Raw genomic sequence first — 19556 nt, forward strand, 5'->3', positions numbered from 1 at the left:
AGCCCCTTTGTGATAAATGCTTTCTTCTTGTGAAATAATGAATATTTGTTTCAGCCTCTAGGCTTCAACTAATCCATTAGTTAATCCAGTGAAATAGCCTGGAACCAAATTACTTTTTGTTGTTGTTTCTTTTCTATTTTTTTTTTTTTTGGGCTTATTCATTTTTTGCCAGCCAAGAAGAAAGAAAAGTTGAGAAACTTTTGTCCTTTTAAATTATAGACTTATTCTCATTTGTGAGTTTAATTGCGTGGCCGAAAGTTTTGAGTATTCAGAGTGCCTGTTGGCGTCGTTAGAGGAGATATAATGAGATTACAAACGTGGCCTCTTAAAAGAGCTGATCTTTAAAAAGTTCCCCAACAAAGTCACTTCCAATTAAAGCCAACTTTTAAAATGCCACGCCAAGACCCAGACGCCTCGCTCGTATTTCACCAGCCGTCTCTGACACACACACACACACACACACACACACACTGACAAACACACACGCAGACAGACACACACACACACACCAACACACACAGACAAACACAGACAGACACACACACACACACACACACACACACACACACAGACAAACAGACAGACACACACACACACACATACAGACGCGCACACACAGACACACACACACACACACACACACACAGACAGACAGACAGACACACACAGACAGACAGACAGACACACACACACAGACACACACACACTTTTTCCATTTTAATTTCACAACCTCGTCTCATCCCTACACCCACTCAGTCTGATCCAGCTGCAATTTTAATTGGATAAATAGAAGGCTTTTAATATGCATTATAATGTATTAATTCAGCTTATTAGAGGCTCTATGTTGTTTCACTCTTGTGAAAGGTTTTACTTTAAATTATTATTACAAACTAATTAACTTATGAAACCTGTCAATTTTCTTTTCTTTAGTTGTATGAGACAAATGTACAGCTTTTATTTCTAGTAATGATTTCTTATCGTATTGTTTTAACCACATAATCAAAGATAATTTGACGTCTTATCTCAAAACAATTAAGATCAAGAGAGTTAATTACAGCGAAATGTTCTAACCTTTAAACCTGTCAATCAATATTTCTCATCTTTCTCTCATATATCATTCTGATAAAATCTCTTAAGGTGTATCTGCTTTAATCTTGTTTATGACTTTGCGTGACACATAGGAATCATTAAAGTGTGATGTTTTGTTTGTGGTTCACCCGAAAGATACACTTTGAATGATTGCTCTTGAGATAGTTCATGTTTTTCTTCTCTCCCTCCTTCTTTCAGTGAACACCCAGCCCCCGGCCCTCCGGGTGAACGGTTCCCTGCTGGTCCCCATCGGTGGCTTTGCCCCGCTGCCCCTCGCCCTGCTGCAGGCGACGGACCCCGACAGTCCGTCCGAGCGGCTGATCTTCCAGCTCGTCCGGGGCCCCGCTAACGGCCGGCTGGTCCTGTTCAGAGGGGAGGGAGAAGGAGATGAGGGAGGGAAGGCCGGCCGAGACCTGACCGGGGACGACACCTTCACCTGGGCGGAGCTGAGATCCGGCCGGGTCCGGTTCAGACACCAAAAAGACAAAGCCAGGTCAGTGGATCTGATGTGTGTAGGGAGGTGGAGAAAGTTTTAAGGAAGAAAAAGCACTCAAAAACTGCTCAATATGAGCTTGTGTTGATGACGATGTTATGATTTAAATTTAAATGTTAAATTATTATAAACTGGAAAGTTATGCCTGGAAATGAAAGCACAAAACAAAGTGTTTTTCGGTCCACCATGAGCCTCCAGAACAGCTTCAGTGCTCTCATTTCCTCATTTGCTGTTTTGCTGATGGTGGTAGAGAATGTTATTTTATGCTGCCCTCAATCTAAATGGGTCAACAGGCATCAGCCAACCGTCTCTACGACCTTCCTCCTGACCATAATTGAAGAGGAGGTGGGTTGATTTTCTACTGAACGGGTTCCTTGACGTAGGTTTAAAAAAGATTGAAATTAATTTAGATCAACATAGTTTCCGGTGGCGGTGGGTCACACTGGGCTCCCACGTGATCTTTCGGTCAATCATGTTTTCAGTGTGTGATAGTTGCCCCATCTGATTTTACCGGTACAAAAAACATCTGCAGTTCAACACCATCTTACTGCCACAGATCAAATGAAAGCAGAGTTTTAAATGGGGCCCATTACTCTTCATATTGCTCCATAAAAGTGATCCTGGTAATGATCTACAAATAAATTGGGATATTAAAAATAACACACCTTTGTCCTGAGGGAGTCATAAGCACATAGAGACGTTTTAATTGATCTGAGATTGTTCATGGAACTGTGTCAACTGCTTTTAATGCATCCGTCTCCTTCACTGTAGAGTAATGAATCACAGCAGCTCCTTTGATGTGCGTATCAGCGCCGAGGTTTCCGTGGTAATTTCGCAAACAGTCTGATGCTTGTTGCGCAAAGTTTAACCAACGGATCTGCCTCGCGTACTTGTGGCTCACCAGAAAGCAACATCACTCCAATTAAGAGTGTAGATGAAACAGCTACCTGATGCCTTCAGGTAGCTGCTCATGGATGAATCTCTATCCTGCCTCTCTGGCATTGATGCCATAATAGAAATAACACCTTTTGATCGCATGTCAGCTGGTTGAAAACAATTATGCACTTTAATTTGTATACAACCGACGCATTTGTGAGCCAGGACGTGCAGGGCAGCCTCTAAGGAGGTCAGGTGATGGAGTATAAAGAGCGACAAAAGTCTGCGTACGGAGGAAGTCGAGATGGATGGATGAGTGGTCTCATCCAACATTCGTAGCTAAACCTACAAAAAATGATGCGCTGTGATTCGTAGATATTCCATGAAATCATTTTGTAGGTTATGCACGTAATCGTGAACGAGGACTGAGTAAGACCGCAAAAACACATACAGGGCAGGCGGGAGGGGAGGTGGATGTGCCCAAGAAAACAGCGATCTTTTAGCCAAGTCAACGTTGATTTATTTGTCACGTAATTTGCGTTTTTCAGTAGTTATTTTAACCTATTTTTACGATCCTTTCCTAAACCTAACTAAGTATTTCACCATCTTTTCCAAACCTAACTAAGTATTTTATGATCTTTTCCTAAACCTAACTAAGTATTTCACCATCTTTTCCAAACCTAACTAAGTATTTTATGATCTTTTCCTAAACCTAACTAAGTATTTTATGATCTTTTCCTAAACCTAACTAAGCATTTCACCATCTTTTCCTAAACCTAACTAAGCATTTCACCATCTTTTCCTAAACCTAACTAAGCATTTCACCATCTTTTCCTAAACCTAACTAAGCATTTCACCATCTTTTCCCAAACCTAGCTAAGTTGTTTGGTTGCCTAAACCTAACTGTTGTTTCCTGTGAAGACGGACGTTTATTTTGAAAAGTCAGTGTTGCTAGTTTTCGTGTCACTCAAAAAACAAGTAATTTTTCGTAAGATATCATATGAACCATTGTTTGAGGATAGATTGATTAGCCAAACAAACACAGGACTTTCACCCCGGAGACCTTTATGTCCCGTATTAAACCAAAAGTTAACGTTGACTTATTTTAACTTTCTTTAAAGAAAAATGTACGTTAAGAGTTACATAACATACGTACTTAATTCAACCAAAACCACAATCTTTTCCTTAACCTAACACTTGCCTAAACACAGGTGCACCAATCCTTGTATGAGGATACGTTTCACACAGCGAGTCACCAAGATTGACAAACCAGGTGCAGGCGAGAAAAATAACCTCTGCGTTCCTCTAGAAAAACGACAGTGAGCTGATGCAACACTGCAAATCCCTCAAAAGCAAAAGAGAGCGAGAGAGACAAAAGACAGAAAGTACACACTTGTGGTGAAGCAAGAGAAAAAGATTACGTATGCGGACAGAAGGAGAGAAGTGAAACTGACACTTTATTTGGTTATTTTGTGACGTAATTGTGTGAAATTTGTGAAAGTGTATGACAGTACACCAGAGATTAAACTGTGACGGCTGTCTCGTGAATAGGTTGAACGCTGGTTGACCGTCCTTCGGTAGACTCGTGTCTTACTCGCGTCACTCAGAATCTCCTTCATTTCTAACTGAGGTCAGGATGATTTTACATCATTTTCATGCTCATCAAACCTTCCACTGAGCCCTCGCTCCCTGTTTGGAAGAAACCACACTCATTATGCTTCCTCACGTATTTATTCATGTTTTCCTTTAATTAGTTTCCTGTCTGTAAAGCAATAGGAAGGCTAGATGTTCTGTCCAATTAACACCCAACACTTTAAAATGCATCTGGTATTGAAATTAATTTCTCCTTTTGTTGCCAAAGTGTGACACCGTGTCTCCTTTTGAACTTACATGAAGACACCTTGTCTCCTTCCCCTCCATCCTCAAGCATCCTGACATTTCATCTTTCCCTGCTATTGTTATTGGCCTATCTGCCTGCCATCTTTTTTAAATTCATGCAGCTTCCTGGTTGGAAAGTTCATTTCCATTAACCCACACACGTCCCGGAGATGCATCACATTTACACTTCCCTCGGTTAATGTGGCCGGATTTGCATTTTGTTCTGCATTCTATTCTGCCGTATCTGACAGTGTGATTAGCCAGTGTGAGTTTCAGTGCCATAGATCAAAGAGGCCGCTAATATGTAAAGAAGGAATTCATGCCGCCTCTTTAGTGCTCAGCCTGGAGACAGTTTTCCTACAGCTGTTCTGCTTTGGCTTTTTCCTGCAACAAATCTGTGTCATTTTGAGTTTGGGCCCAATGTCCGTTCAACCAATCGGAATCGACATGTTGAGCAGATAATTCAGTCCTGACTCAGCTGCTCTGGCCTCGAAACGGAGGCAAGCCAGTGAATTAGTAAAATGTGGTCCACTGCCCAGTTCTGAGCCATTAGATTAATGGAGACAATAAAACGTAAAGCCCCAAATAGGATTTAATCTGCATATTATAGCCATATTTGTCAAATTATGTGGAGTGGGGGATAATGGCTGCAGACACAGAGCCACAAACAAATGCTTTCAGGTTTGATTCCTTTTCGAGTCGAGCAGAGGAAAACATGTGGTGTCCAAATGTCCTGTTCACACACTACAGTCACTACGGAAAGGTTTTAGGGCCAGAAGTGAGGGGAAAAAAGAGAAGAGGAAGATTTTTACTATAGTGCATTTTGAGATTAAAGTTGAAATGTCAAAAATAAGGTTAAACTGACAGTATTATTGCCATACTATTTTTTGCTTTTATCTTTAAAAAAAAACCCATAATATTATGTGTTGTTTTATTTTGCATTTTTAAGATGAAGTCACAATGTTTAAAATCAAGAGAAAACGGTTTGGAATAAAGTTGTACTGAAAATAATGAAATTGAGAAGAGGGAAACTAACTTTTCTTTGCATTTCAAGAATACAATTTTGACTTTATTCTCATAAAAGCAATTAAAAAAACATCTTTCTCCTAATTTTTCCATTTTGTCTGGCCCTGGCACCCGTATGAAAGTCGCTGCAGATAAAAGAGACGGCAGAATATATAGTCGCCAGCTGTGGTGGGCTGCTTAACATGAGCTAAATTATTTTCACTTGTCAAAAGAAGGTATTTTCAATCTTTACTGCCTCAGCAGAACATGTCAAGTGTCAAGTCACAAACTGAGTAGTATGTCTTCAGTGGCATACTTTACTATTGAGAAGTATTTAAACACGTATACACACGTCACACAGATCAAAAGCTGCTCTATTTTTGTCTCAAGTCTGCATTCAAATGAAAATCCCTTTTTCATCTCATATGAATGCAGCAAATATACCAGGCACATATATTACCTGTGCATAAAAAGAGATTCAGGGACACTCTGTCAGAAATATGTTACTTTAATAAGCTGTCCAATAGTTTCTTTAATGGGCCAGAATTATTTTAACCATAACAAATGCTGTAAAACTGTGACCAGTCTCACTTTTGTTGCAAGAAATTGTAATTCAAAAAGAGTTTTATCTTTGCTGAAAGGCGCGGTGAGAATGTGCTCTGTGAAGGATGAATTTTAAAGAGGAACATTGTGACAAATGACACTGGCAACACCACGAGCCTCAAGAACAGCTTCAGTGCTCCGTGTTATACATTCTCCAAGTCGCTGAATGAAAGAATGAACACAATTTATAAAAGATATCACCTAAAAACTATTCCGAAAGCCGTCACATCCTCTATTAAAGCATCAGCATCCGTTGAGGTCTGACCTGTAACCATTTACACCCTAATTCAACATGACATCATCAATTAATTATGTCACAAGAAACAGTTAAACATTAAATCATGACAGTATTTGACTTTTTAGAATTTGAACAAGAAGTGAACAAACTATAAACTGACCACAGCTAAAAATACTGGACTGTATATGTACTTTTTTATGCATCACACCAGTGGTGGAATGTATGTAAGTATTTAAGTATTTTACAATTTTGAGATACTTGTACTTTACTTGAGTATCTATTTTATGCTACTTTATACTTCTACTCCACTACATTTATTTGACAACATCAAGAACTTCAACCCAGTCACCAGAATAAATGTTGGTATTTCTGCAAACCAAGTGAAAAACGTGGTTAAGGTTAGAAAAAACATCATGGTTAGGGATTTTCTTCTAATAATGTTACAATGTAACAACCCAACATAACATCGTAACAATGTAAGGTAACAATGTAACTTAACAATGTAACGTAACAATGTAACATAACAATGTAACATAACAATGTAACATAACAATGTAATTTAACAATGTAACTTAACAATGTAACTTATCAATGTAACTTAACAACGCAACATAACAGCGTACCGTAACAGCGTACCGTAACAACGTAACGTAACGATGTAACATAACGGCGTAATGTAACAGTGTAACGTAACGGCAAAATGTAACAACGTGCCGTAACGCGTACCGTAACGACGTAACGTAGCGGCATAACGTAACGGCATAACGTAACGGTGCGCCGTAACAGCATAATGTAACAACGCAACGCAACAACATAATTCAACAACATAACGCAACATTGTAACGCAACATCGTAACATAAGACAACAAAGTTATGTTGTTTATAAAATTAGAATGCTGACCCTTTAATAAAGGTCATCATTGTTTAATATCCAAAACATTAAATATGTATTGTAGCTCTGAGATTGGCCGTGTCCGAGCCCTCAGCCCCAGGGACTTGTGGGTAATAAGCCTCGTCTTTATGATGCTGAGGCGGTGCGGTGAGAGGAAAAGAGTTGATGAGGAGTGTGTGTGTGTGTGTGTGTGTGTGTGTGTGTGTGTGTGTGTGTGTGTGTGTGTGTGTGTGTGTGTGTGTGTGTGTGTGACTGACGTTCTCCTCTCACCTACACAGCACCGAGGTGATTAGATCTAATGACTACACACCAGGGGAGCCACACTGGACTCATTTTCCCAGAAAGCTCCAGGGCTAACTAAAGGCTTTTTGTAGGTCATGTTTATTCAAAGTGAAGGAATCAGAGAGACAACGAGCTTTCACCCCTTTAATTCAAGATGTTATTAATTATTAGATGATCTGATTTCAAGTGAATTAACAATATATCTTTCTCTCTCTTTTTATTTCTCTCTTTCTTTCTCTCTCTCTGTCTCTCTTTCTATCTTTCTTTACTTCTTTCTATCTTTCTTTCTTTATTTCTCTCTCTCTTTCTTTGTTTCTTTGTTTCTCTGTTCTCTTTCTGTCTTTCTTTCTATCTTTCTTTCTTTCTTGTTCTCTCCTTCTCCCTTCCTGTAGGACTGGTGAGTTCTCGTTGCGTGTCGCTGACCCCCAGCTGTTTTCTCAACCAGAAACCATTGCAGTTCAAGCCGTGTCCATGCAGGTATGTACTGTGTAAAACAACACAGACACTTTCTTCAGCTCACTCTCAATGACACACCAGTCAACAAAGACTCGAGAGAAACAAACCATCCTCAACACAACACCCACAGACTGTAAATTATTGCATCATAAGCGTATTCTCCGGGCAGAAAATTGACTACAAATATAGATATCTCATAAAGAAGTCTGCTGTGCAGGTCAATTCTGTAACATTACAGATAATAGAGAATAATACTCTGCCAAGGCACATTTGTTTCCAAATTTAGTTTCCTGTGAAACACTATCTGATGCCGAGTCGATACTTGTGTCCTTGTTAAGAAAGTTTTTCGTATAATTTTCAGTTTCTAAAAACCTTATACTGTTTACTGTTGTGCTTTAATGACATGATGCATCATTCTCGCATTGACTCTTAAAGTTTCTTTTGTCAAGTGAGTATCTGATGGATAAATATGACACAGCGAGCAGAAGAGTGTTAAAAGAAGGACACTATCTCACTCTCTACGAGCAAAACCACAAAAACACCATTTAGCAACATTTGCCCTCTCAGACATCTAATTGAATCTGTATTTGACTTTTTAGCAGTTGTAATAACAACAGAACAACTAGATCCTGTAGTTTATAACACGATAGCATGCTGAGCTAGCTACATGGCAGTGACGTGCGGTGAGGTTTGTGGCTGGTGAGGCACTGACTCGAGTCAGATTTACAAATATATGAACCCAATAGAGTAGCTTAAATCACCATTCAGTTGGCAGCTGGTACATTGACAACTGGCTGTTTTTCATATTTCATACCAGCATTCTATACACACACATAGGTACGGTACGTATTTGATTCCACCGGGAGCGTGTGCGCCGCGACCTGCCCCACCGACCTGCCCCACCGGGAGCCTTTCAGAAGCGGAGCGTTTCAGAAGCGGAGCGCTCGCGGGCGTCACCCGCGAAAATCGGGAGATTCCACGATAATCTGTGTAACAACCACGGATGTATAAAGAGAACAACAAACACATAAAAGGTTACTTTACCTTTCCGACGTTGAATTGCTGTTGATTTGTTCATATTTCCTTGTTTTTTGAGACATTTTTAAGCTTAGATATTGAATCTTACATTTTTGCAGTCAAAGCAAAATATAAGAAGAAGAGAAGTGTAGAAGAAGAGCAACGACAGAACAAGCATGAACCCGACCCGTGGGTCTCGCACGCCCCCTTCATTGAGGCAGAGGTACTGTTTGCCCCTCTGTGCTTTTTCACTGCAGTTTAATGTCAGGTCAGCAACACTAAATATGTTCTACACAGAAAATGAAATAGGTAATGAAATACAGTACCTATTCTATGGAAAGAAAGGACGTATAATAAAAGTGTCTACAAATATTACAGTGGTGATAAACAATGAGAAAGCAAAAGACGCGCTCAACCCAGTTATTGAGGGATTCACAGTCTGAGGTGAGGAACAGCTGGTCACTGCTTCACCTCACGTCTCTCCTCTCTGTTTGAAGAGGACATGCGCTAATCTAGCAATTTAGATTTTTAAAATGATTGAAATGATTGGAATCATATAGAAATTACATTTATAGCACAGGTTAGTAGAGAAATATGCATTTTTATTTTATCATTATTTGTTTTTTACCTTTCATGATGTGCGATCATGAAAAGACGTGACGTGCGGAGCCTCACCTGCCTCCCCTGACCGCACATCCCTGCTACATGGTTAGCTTGCTGCCATGATTGCATAAAATATAAATTCCCTTCCATGCACAGTAGCAACCACAGTCAGCTGAGAACTTCCTATATAGTTTATTCATCCAACAACATAAAGTACAGTAAATAAAAACAGAAATGTGAGAGAAGTTTACCGTCGCTGTGGACGACAAGCGGCACTCAGCCAACAGTTAATCTGGAAAACCTGACAGCTCTTTTTTTTGTAGTCGTTTTTTGCTGCATCATCCTAGCTGATCTGCATTCCTCACTGTTTTTTTGGCTCCGTCCCAAAGGACTGAAGCCAGGGCCGTGATTGGCCGATGTCAGCCTCGACTGTGGGGCGTGATTGGTGTTCAGCTGACCTCTGATTTTAGCCCAAATATGGAAAATAATGAGGAACAAGGGATTAAAGGCTCTCTCTGAGATGATGGGTTAGTGTGACAGCTGTGCTGTGCGTGTGTGTGTGTGTGTGTGTGTGTGTGTGTGTGTGTGTGTGTGTGTGTGTGTGTGTGTGTGCGTGCATGCGCGCGCGCACGACACTACAAAGGAGAGAAAGTGACAGACGGTTGATAGATAATAGCTGAAAGCGTGTGTAACAAATTAAAGTAATGATGTAATTACCTGAGTGAAAAATGTTTATTAGGAAAAACAAAATCATCCATATCTGTCACAGGAAGCACTAACATCCAGGCAAAATGTCTTGTTTTAAAAGGAAGCTTTGGTGCAGTTGAGTGTATTAGTGTTATAAAATACATATAAATGATACAAAACAAAGAAAATATAATTAGTTTTGCAGGTGAATAAACGTTTGTTGACTCTGAGGGGCTCCTAAAGCCCTCTCAGGTCTCTGTAGAGGCTTACGTGACTGCTTTTCTAAATATGAGTGAGCTGCGAGTAAATTAGTGTTGCAGGGGCTTCAATTACACCATCGCTTTATTATCTCAACTTTCTCAGACATTATTAGTAGAACCAGCTGATATGGAAAGAGCGGTAACAAACAGATGGAGACGGTAGACCAGCAACTCCTGTGTTCTGTGAGGTAATATTACAGTTTTCTTTCAATGGAGTCTGGTGGCTTTGAAGAGAGCGTAGATAGCGGCTTCAGGTCCTTTTGGAAAGGCCTGTCTGACAGCGAGGAAAAGCACCGAACATGTTCTAAAAACAGGGTCCTGAAAGTGATAGACTGGCTAAAATATCTCCATCATCTCTAAGTTCATTCAATTTACACACATTTATTTTTTGGATACATTTTTTATTTCTCAATACTTGAGGTTAGATCAATCATCTGCCTCACAAACATCCATATTACTGGACATGGATCCTGTTTATCTACGTAAGTTATGACGTTCAAAGGGCTCTCATTCGCCTCTCCAGTCTTTGAAATATCCCCCCCCCCCCCTCCACCCCCCACCCCAGATGGCACATGGGTAATTTACAGACATATCCGACAACAAACGAAAACTGTCTCTCCGTGCTGTTTTTTCCGTCTTTGAACTTCTTCGCTCCGACAAAATACAGCCAGGAACATGTCACAAAGAGAAACATACGCAGCCGCCTCATGTGATCGCTCCTTTTTTTCATTCACTCGACATCAAAGAGCAACAGAAGCGCTGATGTAACTTTCAGTGTTGTTTTCTGTCTTTGGAAATAAAGATCTTGTCAGTATTTGTACATTTGGTTGTAGATTTGCTTTAACGTGTTCAACCCTCATCCTCATTATCAAGAGCACAACGTATTATCTGTAGATAGAGCTGACACAAACCATTTACATTGCACCAAAATATTTTTATCACATATATGTAATTTTACACCACAGCAAGATCTTTCTGTCAATTTGATTTAATAAAAAATGCTTGAAAATAACCACACCGTACTTCATCACATTTGATTATTATCTTCTTTTATTTGGAACTAACAATCAAAGACAACTGCCTCATATGAGACAACACTTGAGATAAAAACAAAAAGACAACAGTGACACTGTTCTTTCAAAATGGAAGCTGAGAACCATCATTTTCAGTGCTACAGGTTTTAAGATCTGACTTCAGTCAGTGTAACATAAAAATAACGGCGTTGCCCCCTGATGGACATTAGAGAGAATGCAGCTTTATTACGCCTGCCTCCTCCTCGTCTGCCCAAATCACGTAAACTTGCTATGGAGCTTAATCAACAACACTAACTAAATCTCTACAAGGGGGACACGTTTCTGCTGTTGCAGCCCTACTGCATTCTCCCTAAATGCAAAAGAGGCATTGTTGGAAAGGTTGACTGTGAAGCCGGATGGCATTGAGAAAAAGACTATTTGTGATATGCAGCCCCCTCCACGCATAGAAAAAGGTTGGAGAAAAAAAAAAAGAAATAGTTGATTGAAATCCCCGTCAGATCTGCAGCCAGCGGGCACCTCAGAATGTAATAGCCTCAGGAATGAGAGATCTGAGCTGCAGATAGCCCCCCCCCCCCCCCCTCGCCCGCCTGCCTGCCTTTCTGACAGGAGTGGCTGATTCTTTTGAAAAAGAAAGTTTCCAAGAGTCCGGTATCTGCCAGTGGCATTTCTAAAGAGGTGGTCTCACACAGCCCCACATCTTAATCCTAAAGAGGCAACATTTAGGTTTCTGAGACTTTCTGCTCCGGTGATATCGTGGCTCTCTTTGCTGTGGACTTTCTGCAATGCTCTTAGCTGGCAATTACCGGGACACTTTCTATCTTTCAATTTTGTTGTTGTTGTTGATGAAGGCCCTGTTTACATGTATTCAGATATTTTAAAAAACAGATATTTTTTAAAATAGAATTCAGTCCACACAACCTTCATTTCTCAAAATGTCTCCGTCCACACTGGAACACAAAAAAACGACTCCAAACGCTCGCCGGGCCAGTAGGTGAAAAAAAGGCTACATCAACGATACGTCCAATACCAGAGAAGAAGATTCTGAGCATGCTCAGTGAGATTAATTTCCTTTGGCGGTGTTAACAAATATTTAACAAGAGTAAAGCATAGCTAATTATTCTTTATTTATAAAAATGTTCTATTTGGTGCTGTGACGAAAATGAAAATGTACTCATGTATGTGGAACGGACGACTAAGTTGAGTTGCTGCTTAGCGTCACCTCACAGTATAAAGTGATGGAAGCCCATGAACGCTGCATTTTACGCATAGAGGACGTAGTCATCGTGACGTCACTCATTGGTGTGTGGACTGATGTTATAAAGCCTCAAGTTCCGCCATGTTGGCTTTGTTGCAACCGATGAACAGAAGTGACCATATTTGGACTGAGGAGGAGTGACGTATAGAGACACCGTATACGTCTCTGGTAGCGACCTGTCAATCACTGTGTAGCCCCGCCCTAAAGCATACCCTGCTTTATGGTCTTTTTGACTCTAAATGAACATCATGCTGTATTGAAGAAGACTTGAAACTAGAGATTGAGACCATAAACTCATGTTTACAATGTTTACTGAGGGAATAAATCAAGAGAGAAGTAGAGTAATTTTCTCATAGACTTCCATACAACCAGAGGAGTCGCTCCCTGATGGACACTAGAGAGAATGCAGGTTTTAAGACACTTCAGCTTCGGCTTCACTCGGCAGGATTGGAGGTTGCCGCCTGGTTTTACTTGTCCACACAGATACAAGGTAACCAGTTTATAAAAATCTACACCTTAGAAGGCATATTTCAAAAATTCTGAAAGGTTTCAGCAGTGACCTAAAACGGACGAGAGGCCAAAACAAAGAGGAAAATATCTGTTTAAAAATATCTCTGTATATGTGTAGACAGGGCCTGAGTTCAGAATGGTGTCTCGAAGTAACAGTCTAAAGTGTGAAGTCCAGAAAAAAATGGTGTTGTCTAGTGTTGTGACTGCGAGACACAACAACATGAGAGCTGAGCTGTAGATAAAAGGCCTTGTTACCCACCGAGAGGTCGTGCAGGGGATCAACCTGTGAAACACTTCCGCTCTCTGCAATCCGGCACGATCACAGCAGGAAGAACAAAACAAAATAAAGAGCCAAACAGAAAAACAACCCAGGAATCAGCACAAAGAAAACCCACCTTTTTTTTTTTGTGCTGCAGAGCCCCATGGGTGACGACAGCTTTCTCCCAAACACGAACCTCACCTCTCCCTCACCTGTGAGGTGATGATTAAAGGTTAGCCCTCCTACCTGAGTGGGCCTTGTTTGTTTTCGTCTGCCTCGAGGGGGGGGGGGGGTTTCGCTAGTTGCCCTTAGTGAGCGGGCATGTCTTAGCACGATTTCAAACCGGCACACACTTTCAGCCCCCGCCAACATATCTGAAACCTTTTTGTTTCCTCTCGACGAATTGCTGAAGTGACAACACAGGATTCTACGTGGACGCCCGAGGGCCCAGTCGCCTGTCTCTTGGAGATAATTCCTCTCTGAAAATGTGTCACCAAACAACCCCAAAAAAATCTGAACAAAAAGGGCAAAGGGCTGCGGCTAACAACATGCCCCCCCCCTCATGTTTCAGCTCTGTGTCCAGAGGTCGCTTTGGTTTGAAGACACACACACACAGAGTGTGTATGTGTGTGTGTGTGTGTGTGTGTGTGTGTGTGTGTGTGTGTGTGTGTGTGTGTGTGTGTGTGTGACTTCCCACATTTTTCTCTCTGGCGCCGGCTTGTTTCATACCCCCCCCCCCCCTTTGCTTAAGCTGCTGCTGTAATGGCAGAAAAGAGCTGGAGCTCCGCCAGCAGCCGTTGAGTGCAACGAATTGGACCCGAGCCCCGTTGAGCGGCTCGGCGCTCCCCGGCCTGGCGGCGGGTTTGATTTAGGGCCACGGCGGAGTGGCGTCTACCTGCACCGCCGACGCTGCCAGGCTGCCCCGCTGACAACTTCTGGCAGAGAGTCAGGTTGAAATGAACGGCATCAGGGCCTCCAGGCTTTATTTTTTAAAAATCTTTCTTTGTTGTGTTCTGTGTCAGATGTTCAGAGGCACACAGAAGATGCAAATGCATTTATATCCTCATTACAATCTTTTATTGACTAATAATAACATTAACTCTAAACTCACAAGGTTATGTACAAGTGAGCAAAGTATCCTCAACGGTTCATAAGATATCTCACAAAAAGTTCTTTAGTTCTTTTTCATTCGTGTTCCCTTCAGCAGCACCAGCGGTCAGTGCGCCTGCACCAGCCACTGCAGTGATCAGGCAACTAAACTACATTTTGGGTTAAATACTAAAGTCATGTGACAAATAAGTCAACATTGACCTCTGGTTTCACACATGAGCAGCGGCCTGAAAGACATGTGTTTTTACACCTTGACTCTGTGTGGACTTTATTTTAATTTTTTAATTTTAATTTCCCCAAAGCTGTGCAAAAAAAGAAAAAGTACCTGTCACATTTTATCAAAACTTACATTGTTTGAACTTATATTCAAGTAGTGTCTGTACTCGTACAGATGTGCATTGGTTTACATTGGTTTAGTTGAAAGTTCATACATTACATCTGACCTGATGGATGTTAATCCAATACTCACTTTTCTTTTACCTCTTGTTACAAATCTGGCTCTGTAGCTTCCGATTCTTCCACCGTCTTCACCAGACTGTCCTGTTGCCGTTTGGTGGGTTTATCAGAGCTTGGCGACTGATGACTACAGTATTAAATTGTTTGGTTAATGAGAGCCTGAGTGAGTCAACTATACATTCTGTGTAGCTGTAGAGCAAAATCCTATCCTACACACACATAATGGTACAAACAGACACAGACTGAGCTGTGGGTAAAGTCATACCCTTGCTCACTACAGGAGGCCTCCAGCTCTCACCGGTGCTTCTTAATTGACTTTGTGAGGTGAAGCTTTCCTTCAGGTACGGCTGAGTGCAGTTTAATGAGGCTTCATCATCTTAATCTTCCTCATTGTTTGGACACAACCTCCCCCCCCCTGGGGAGAAAACTCATCATCTTATCTTAATCAATTTGGGAGAAACTGTCCTCTTGCTGTTCTCTCAGCCATCCTTTAAAAGTTTCAAAGTGTTGTTTTACTTTCTTTGTCCGTCACGTCTTTCAGATTATAAACCAAAAAAACACGATCTCACTCCCAACCTCTCTCTGTTTCAGCCTCCGAGGGTCGTGACTCTCGCTCCTCTCCCCGTGGAGGGCCGCGGCGCAGCGGTCACCATCACCAAGTCGGTCCTGCAGGTGGACGACCCCGATAACCCGGCCGACGTCCTGGTCATGGTCCTGGAACCGCCCCGCCGCGGCCGGCTGACCCGTCTCAACGGCGACCGGGCCCTCGGCCGATTCAAGCTAGAGGAGCTGTCGCGGGAACAGATCCGGTACGTCCACGACGGCTCGGAGGGGACGGAGGACGGGACGGTGCTGCAGGTCAACGACGGCCACAGCTACAGGAACATTCTCCTCCAGGTCCACGTCAATCAGAAGGTAGGGAGGACGGGGGGGTTAATGGAATTAATGATATTTAGATAGCAACTTATATTCATATATTATATATTCATTCACTGATCCGGCTTCTGACCTGCATGAATACTGATTGGATTAGTTTATTGTAACGCAACGAGTTTCTACACTTCTTCTTGTAAAAGAGGCCACAGCGGTTGAAAAACTTCTACAATGGCTGCACTGAAGGCTGAAGATCTTTGCACACTAAGTCTGTATTTCATGCCTGAAATCTCACATTTTGTCAATCACGTTTTTTTATACACACCGACTCCAAAACTGTCGTCCATTATATAAAAAGTTACTCGGAACAGGTTTGATTTTTCTGTGTTTTTACCACAAGTCCATCAAAACTGTTTATAGAGTTGTTTGACCACTCAGAGCCACCGTACATGCAAACGTCATCATCCACAATGGCATTCAATAAGCGGATTCCCATCATCTCCCAGCACTAAGCATTTCATGACAAACAAAGTGAAAGATGTAAAGATGTGGAATTTTAAAGATTCGTCAGCTGAACGTCAGCTTCTTTCTAGTGTCACTCCTTCATTAGCCCCGTTGGGACTAGCGCTGTTGACTTTGTCTCCTCAACGAACAGAACAATAAAACGCATCGGATGAGGGATTAAAAAAATGCATATGGAAAATGAAGTCAAAAGGCTTGCAACGGTCTTTTACACTCAGCACACACAAAAAAAATGACCGCAAATATACTTTCACATTGTTTTAAGGCTCTCTGGTGTTTAATTTAGAGTCATCCTGCTGCTCACTGGCTCAGCTCAAACATCTCTGCAGAGGCAAAAGACCGGCATCAATCTTCTATTAATACTGGATGAAGTTCTTTCCTGAAGGTTACACCACTGAGCCGAGCTACTGTGTTGCACCTCAAAGCTTCACCAGCTGCAGTTTCCAGACTGTAACTCACACAGGATCATCTTGGTGGATTGAGCCAAAGTGCAATTACCCAAATTGGACAAATCCTCTCAGAAATCTCTGAAACATCTGCTTCATGCTGGATATCTACAGCACCTGCATTCATTACATTCTACAGTTTTACTATGAATTGTAAATGATTTTTAGGGACAGCATAATGAGACTTTCTTTTTTCATCTCACTGTATTCTGAGCTGCCCTCTGGCAGCACGAGAAACTTTTACTTGCAGAAGCTTTAAATCCAAATGGAAGTACTTTTTTTTTTGTTATAATCGGTTTTAAAACTGACACTCAAGAACTTTCTTTCCTCCACAAGTTCACAGTTCATAAGTTAGGAGGAGAATTAATCATTAATTACTCTGATTACTCTCAGTGTGCTCTGTCGCCTTTATCCCTGAAAAATAGTTTGCTGGAGTCATGAGCCCACCTTCGTATATTTAAATATTGTAGCAGAAAGAGCCGGTCAGCCGGTGTCCGTCCTCTGTCATTGCTTCAGGTGAGGTTTTTATGACAAGGACGTAATTATCTGACAACAAGCGCCGCCGTCGGCCGCCAAGACCGTGGAAGAGGGGGAGGGAGGGGGGGGGTGTGTGTGTGTTTGGTATGAGACAAATTTGGCAGCTCACTCAGTTACTAAACATAAGCACACACACAAACACACACACACACACACACAACTGGAGACAATGGCAGGACCTGTGTCCAATATTGAAGATATACACAATATGAATGTGTGCGCGCCTGTTTTTAGTCTTTGTGGGGACCAACCTTAAGAGTGAGGACATTTTGGAGAGTGAGGACATTTTTTGCCGGGTCCTCATCTTCAAAGCCCTGTTTGTGAGTTTAAGCTAAGAATAAAAGTATTTTTAAGTTTTGGGATCAGAGATGTGGTTGTGATGATTAAGGACGAGGTAAGGGACTATGAAAATGTATTATGTGCAACGAGGGTCTACAGTGAATACACCTCCATGAAATCCACGGAGCTCCTCGAGATGATCTTGTGAACCCAGACAAGAAGGTGTTTAGAGTGCGGGATATCTGGGACTTCCACAACAAGTGCAAAGCAGAAATAGTGGTTATTTCTTCCATGGTTGATGCCGGAAATAAAGTGCAAAGGACGCGAATAAACAGAAAGTATCCCACAAGTAACGCAACGCAAAAAAGTGCTTCACGTTTGGTTTGAACGCAGCATTAAGATGCTTCAACGGACAATTAATCATAGATTTTTTTCTTTCTTTAGTTCCAGAAACAAATATTTTTTTCTGACTGTTCCTGGTAAACTTCTAGGGAGCTAATCTAAATGCTGAAGGTGTCATCATTCTATAGCCATTACATTGTGCCATCTACATTTACCTGGCACCTAATGTAGGCAACCTCGAGGTAATGAGGCTGCTCTCTTTTCCCTTATTGATCTGTGGCATCTTGACCGAATTGCCACCTCTCAACATCCATATATCCAGAGCTTATATGTCCGATTCACTCCATGGGTAAAACAGTTAACACTTAGCTTGTTTCGCTTAGCTTTGTGAATTTTTTTTTTTACCTTTAAATGCCAAGTTTCCAAGCAGTCAAATCAACTCTTACAGCGTCACGGTCAATCCAAGTCTAGTCGTTTTTTCTTGTAACTTCTCTGACTTGAGTTTTAATTTGGTTTCTCGTGTCTGAAGTGGACACACACACACACACACACACACACACACACACACACAAACACACACATGCTGTATCTGACTTACACACAGACTCCCTCCAAAAGACTTTTCCTCCAACAATGTTTGAACTGTCTCAGCAGTCTGAGGTAGTTAATGCGCCCAGCTTTGGTTTTAGATTGCATTGGAATAGAAAAGCCTTCACATGATACTGAACAGCCCACCTCGCTGTGCGCTGGTTGTACTTTTTTTCCCGGCGGCAGAGACTGTTTTTTTTTCCTCCGATATATTTTTTGCTACAGGTTTCGGAGGGCAGCTCTGTTTGTCTGGCTGCATACAGATGGTGTGCTTCAGGCTCAACTCCTCTGCTTTTTCTTCTTCTGTAAATCAATAACATCCCACTCACACACACACACACACACACACACACACACACACACACACACACACACACACACACACACCAGTATCCATTTACTGTAAAATGTCCTGATGCTGAATAACGTGGCGTTTGATTTATATCAGAATCTTTTTTGTGTCCCCCAATATATAGTTCTGTTTTGCCTGCAGCTTGATCTGCACGGCTGGATCACCATAGAATAGAGATCAGTGAGGACATTTAGGGAGAGGAGCACCCGTTACTGCGGGGATATTGTCTTTTCCCAGCACTACAAAAAGGAAGAAGAAGAACAGACGAGGCATTGTGTCACTGGTGTGATGCTGTGCAGATAATAGAGGAAGATTTGCATAACTTCAGTTGGGTTGTATTTTCATGGAAAACAAATTCTGCTACAAAAAGTTACAAGAGAGCACTCCACCTACTGCAGAGGAAGCTGGTGTTTTTTATACTCCCGTACTGCATCACACAGCAGCTGTGTGTGGTAAACATCAAACGTCATCAACAGCAGGATGCTCAGGTTCAACTAAAAGTTAAAAAAATACCTCCTGCTGCTGCAACACTGTAGGCGACCTGCGGGGGGGGGGGGGGGGGGGGTCTCAAACCTGTGAGAAGTGGTGTGGAAAAGAATCAGGAAAGATCAAGG

General features: G+C 41.7%; 1 protein-coding gene across 1 annotated transcript in view; it reads left to right on the top strand.

Moving 5' to 3' along the window:
• The window catches only part of fras1 (Fraser extracellular matrix complex subunit 1), a 258127-nt gene that overhangs the window by 166262 nt on the left and 72309 nt on the right, over window positions 1–19556 (top strand). Inside the window, exons 26-28 of the mRNA XM_068720965.1 lie at window positions 1288–1582; window positions 7749–7833; window positions 15595–15918. Of these exons, the coding sequence (XP_068577066.1) occupies window positions 1288–1582; window positions 7749–7833; window positions 15595–15918 (704 nt within the window). The remainder of the gene's footprint in view (window positions 1–1287; window positions 1583–7748; window positions 7834–15594; window positions 15919–19556) is intronic.

This window comes from Cebidichthys violaceus, unplaced genomic scaffold, assembly GCF_023349555.1.
Source record: "Cebidichthys violaceus isolate CVI_PGR_0920_01 unplaced genomic scaffold, fCebVio1.0.p SCAF_26, whole genome shotgun sequence".
NCBI classification, from domain to species: Eukaryota; Metazoa; Chordata; class Actinopteri; order Perciformes; family Stichaeidae; genus Cebidichthys; species Cebidichthys violaceus.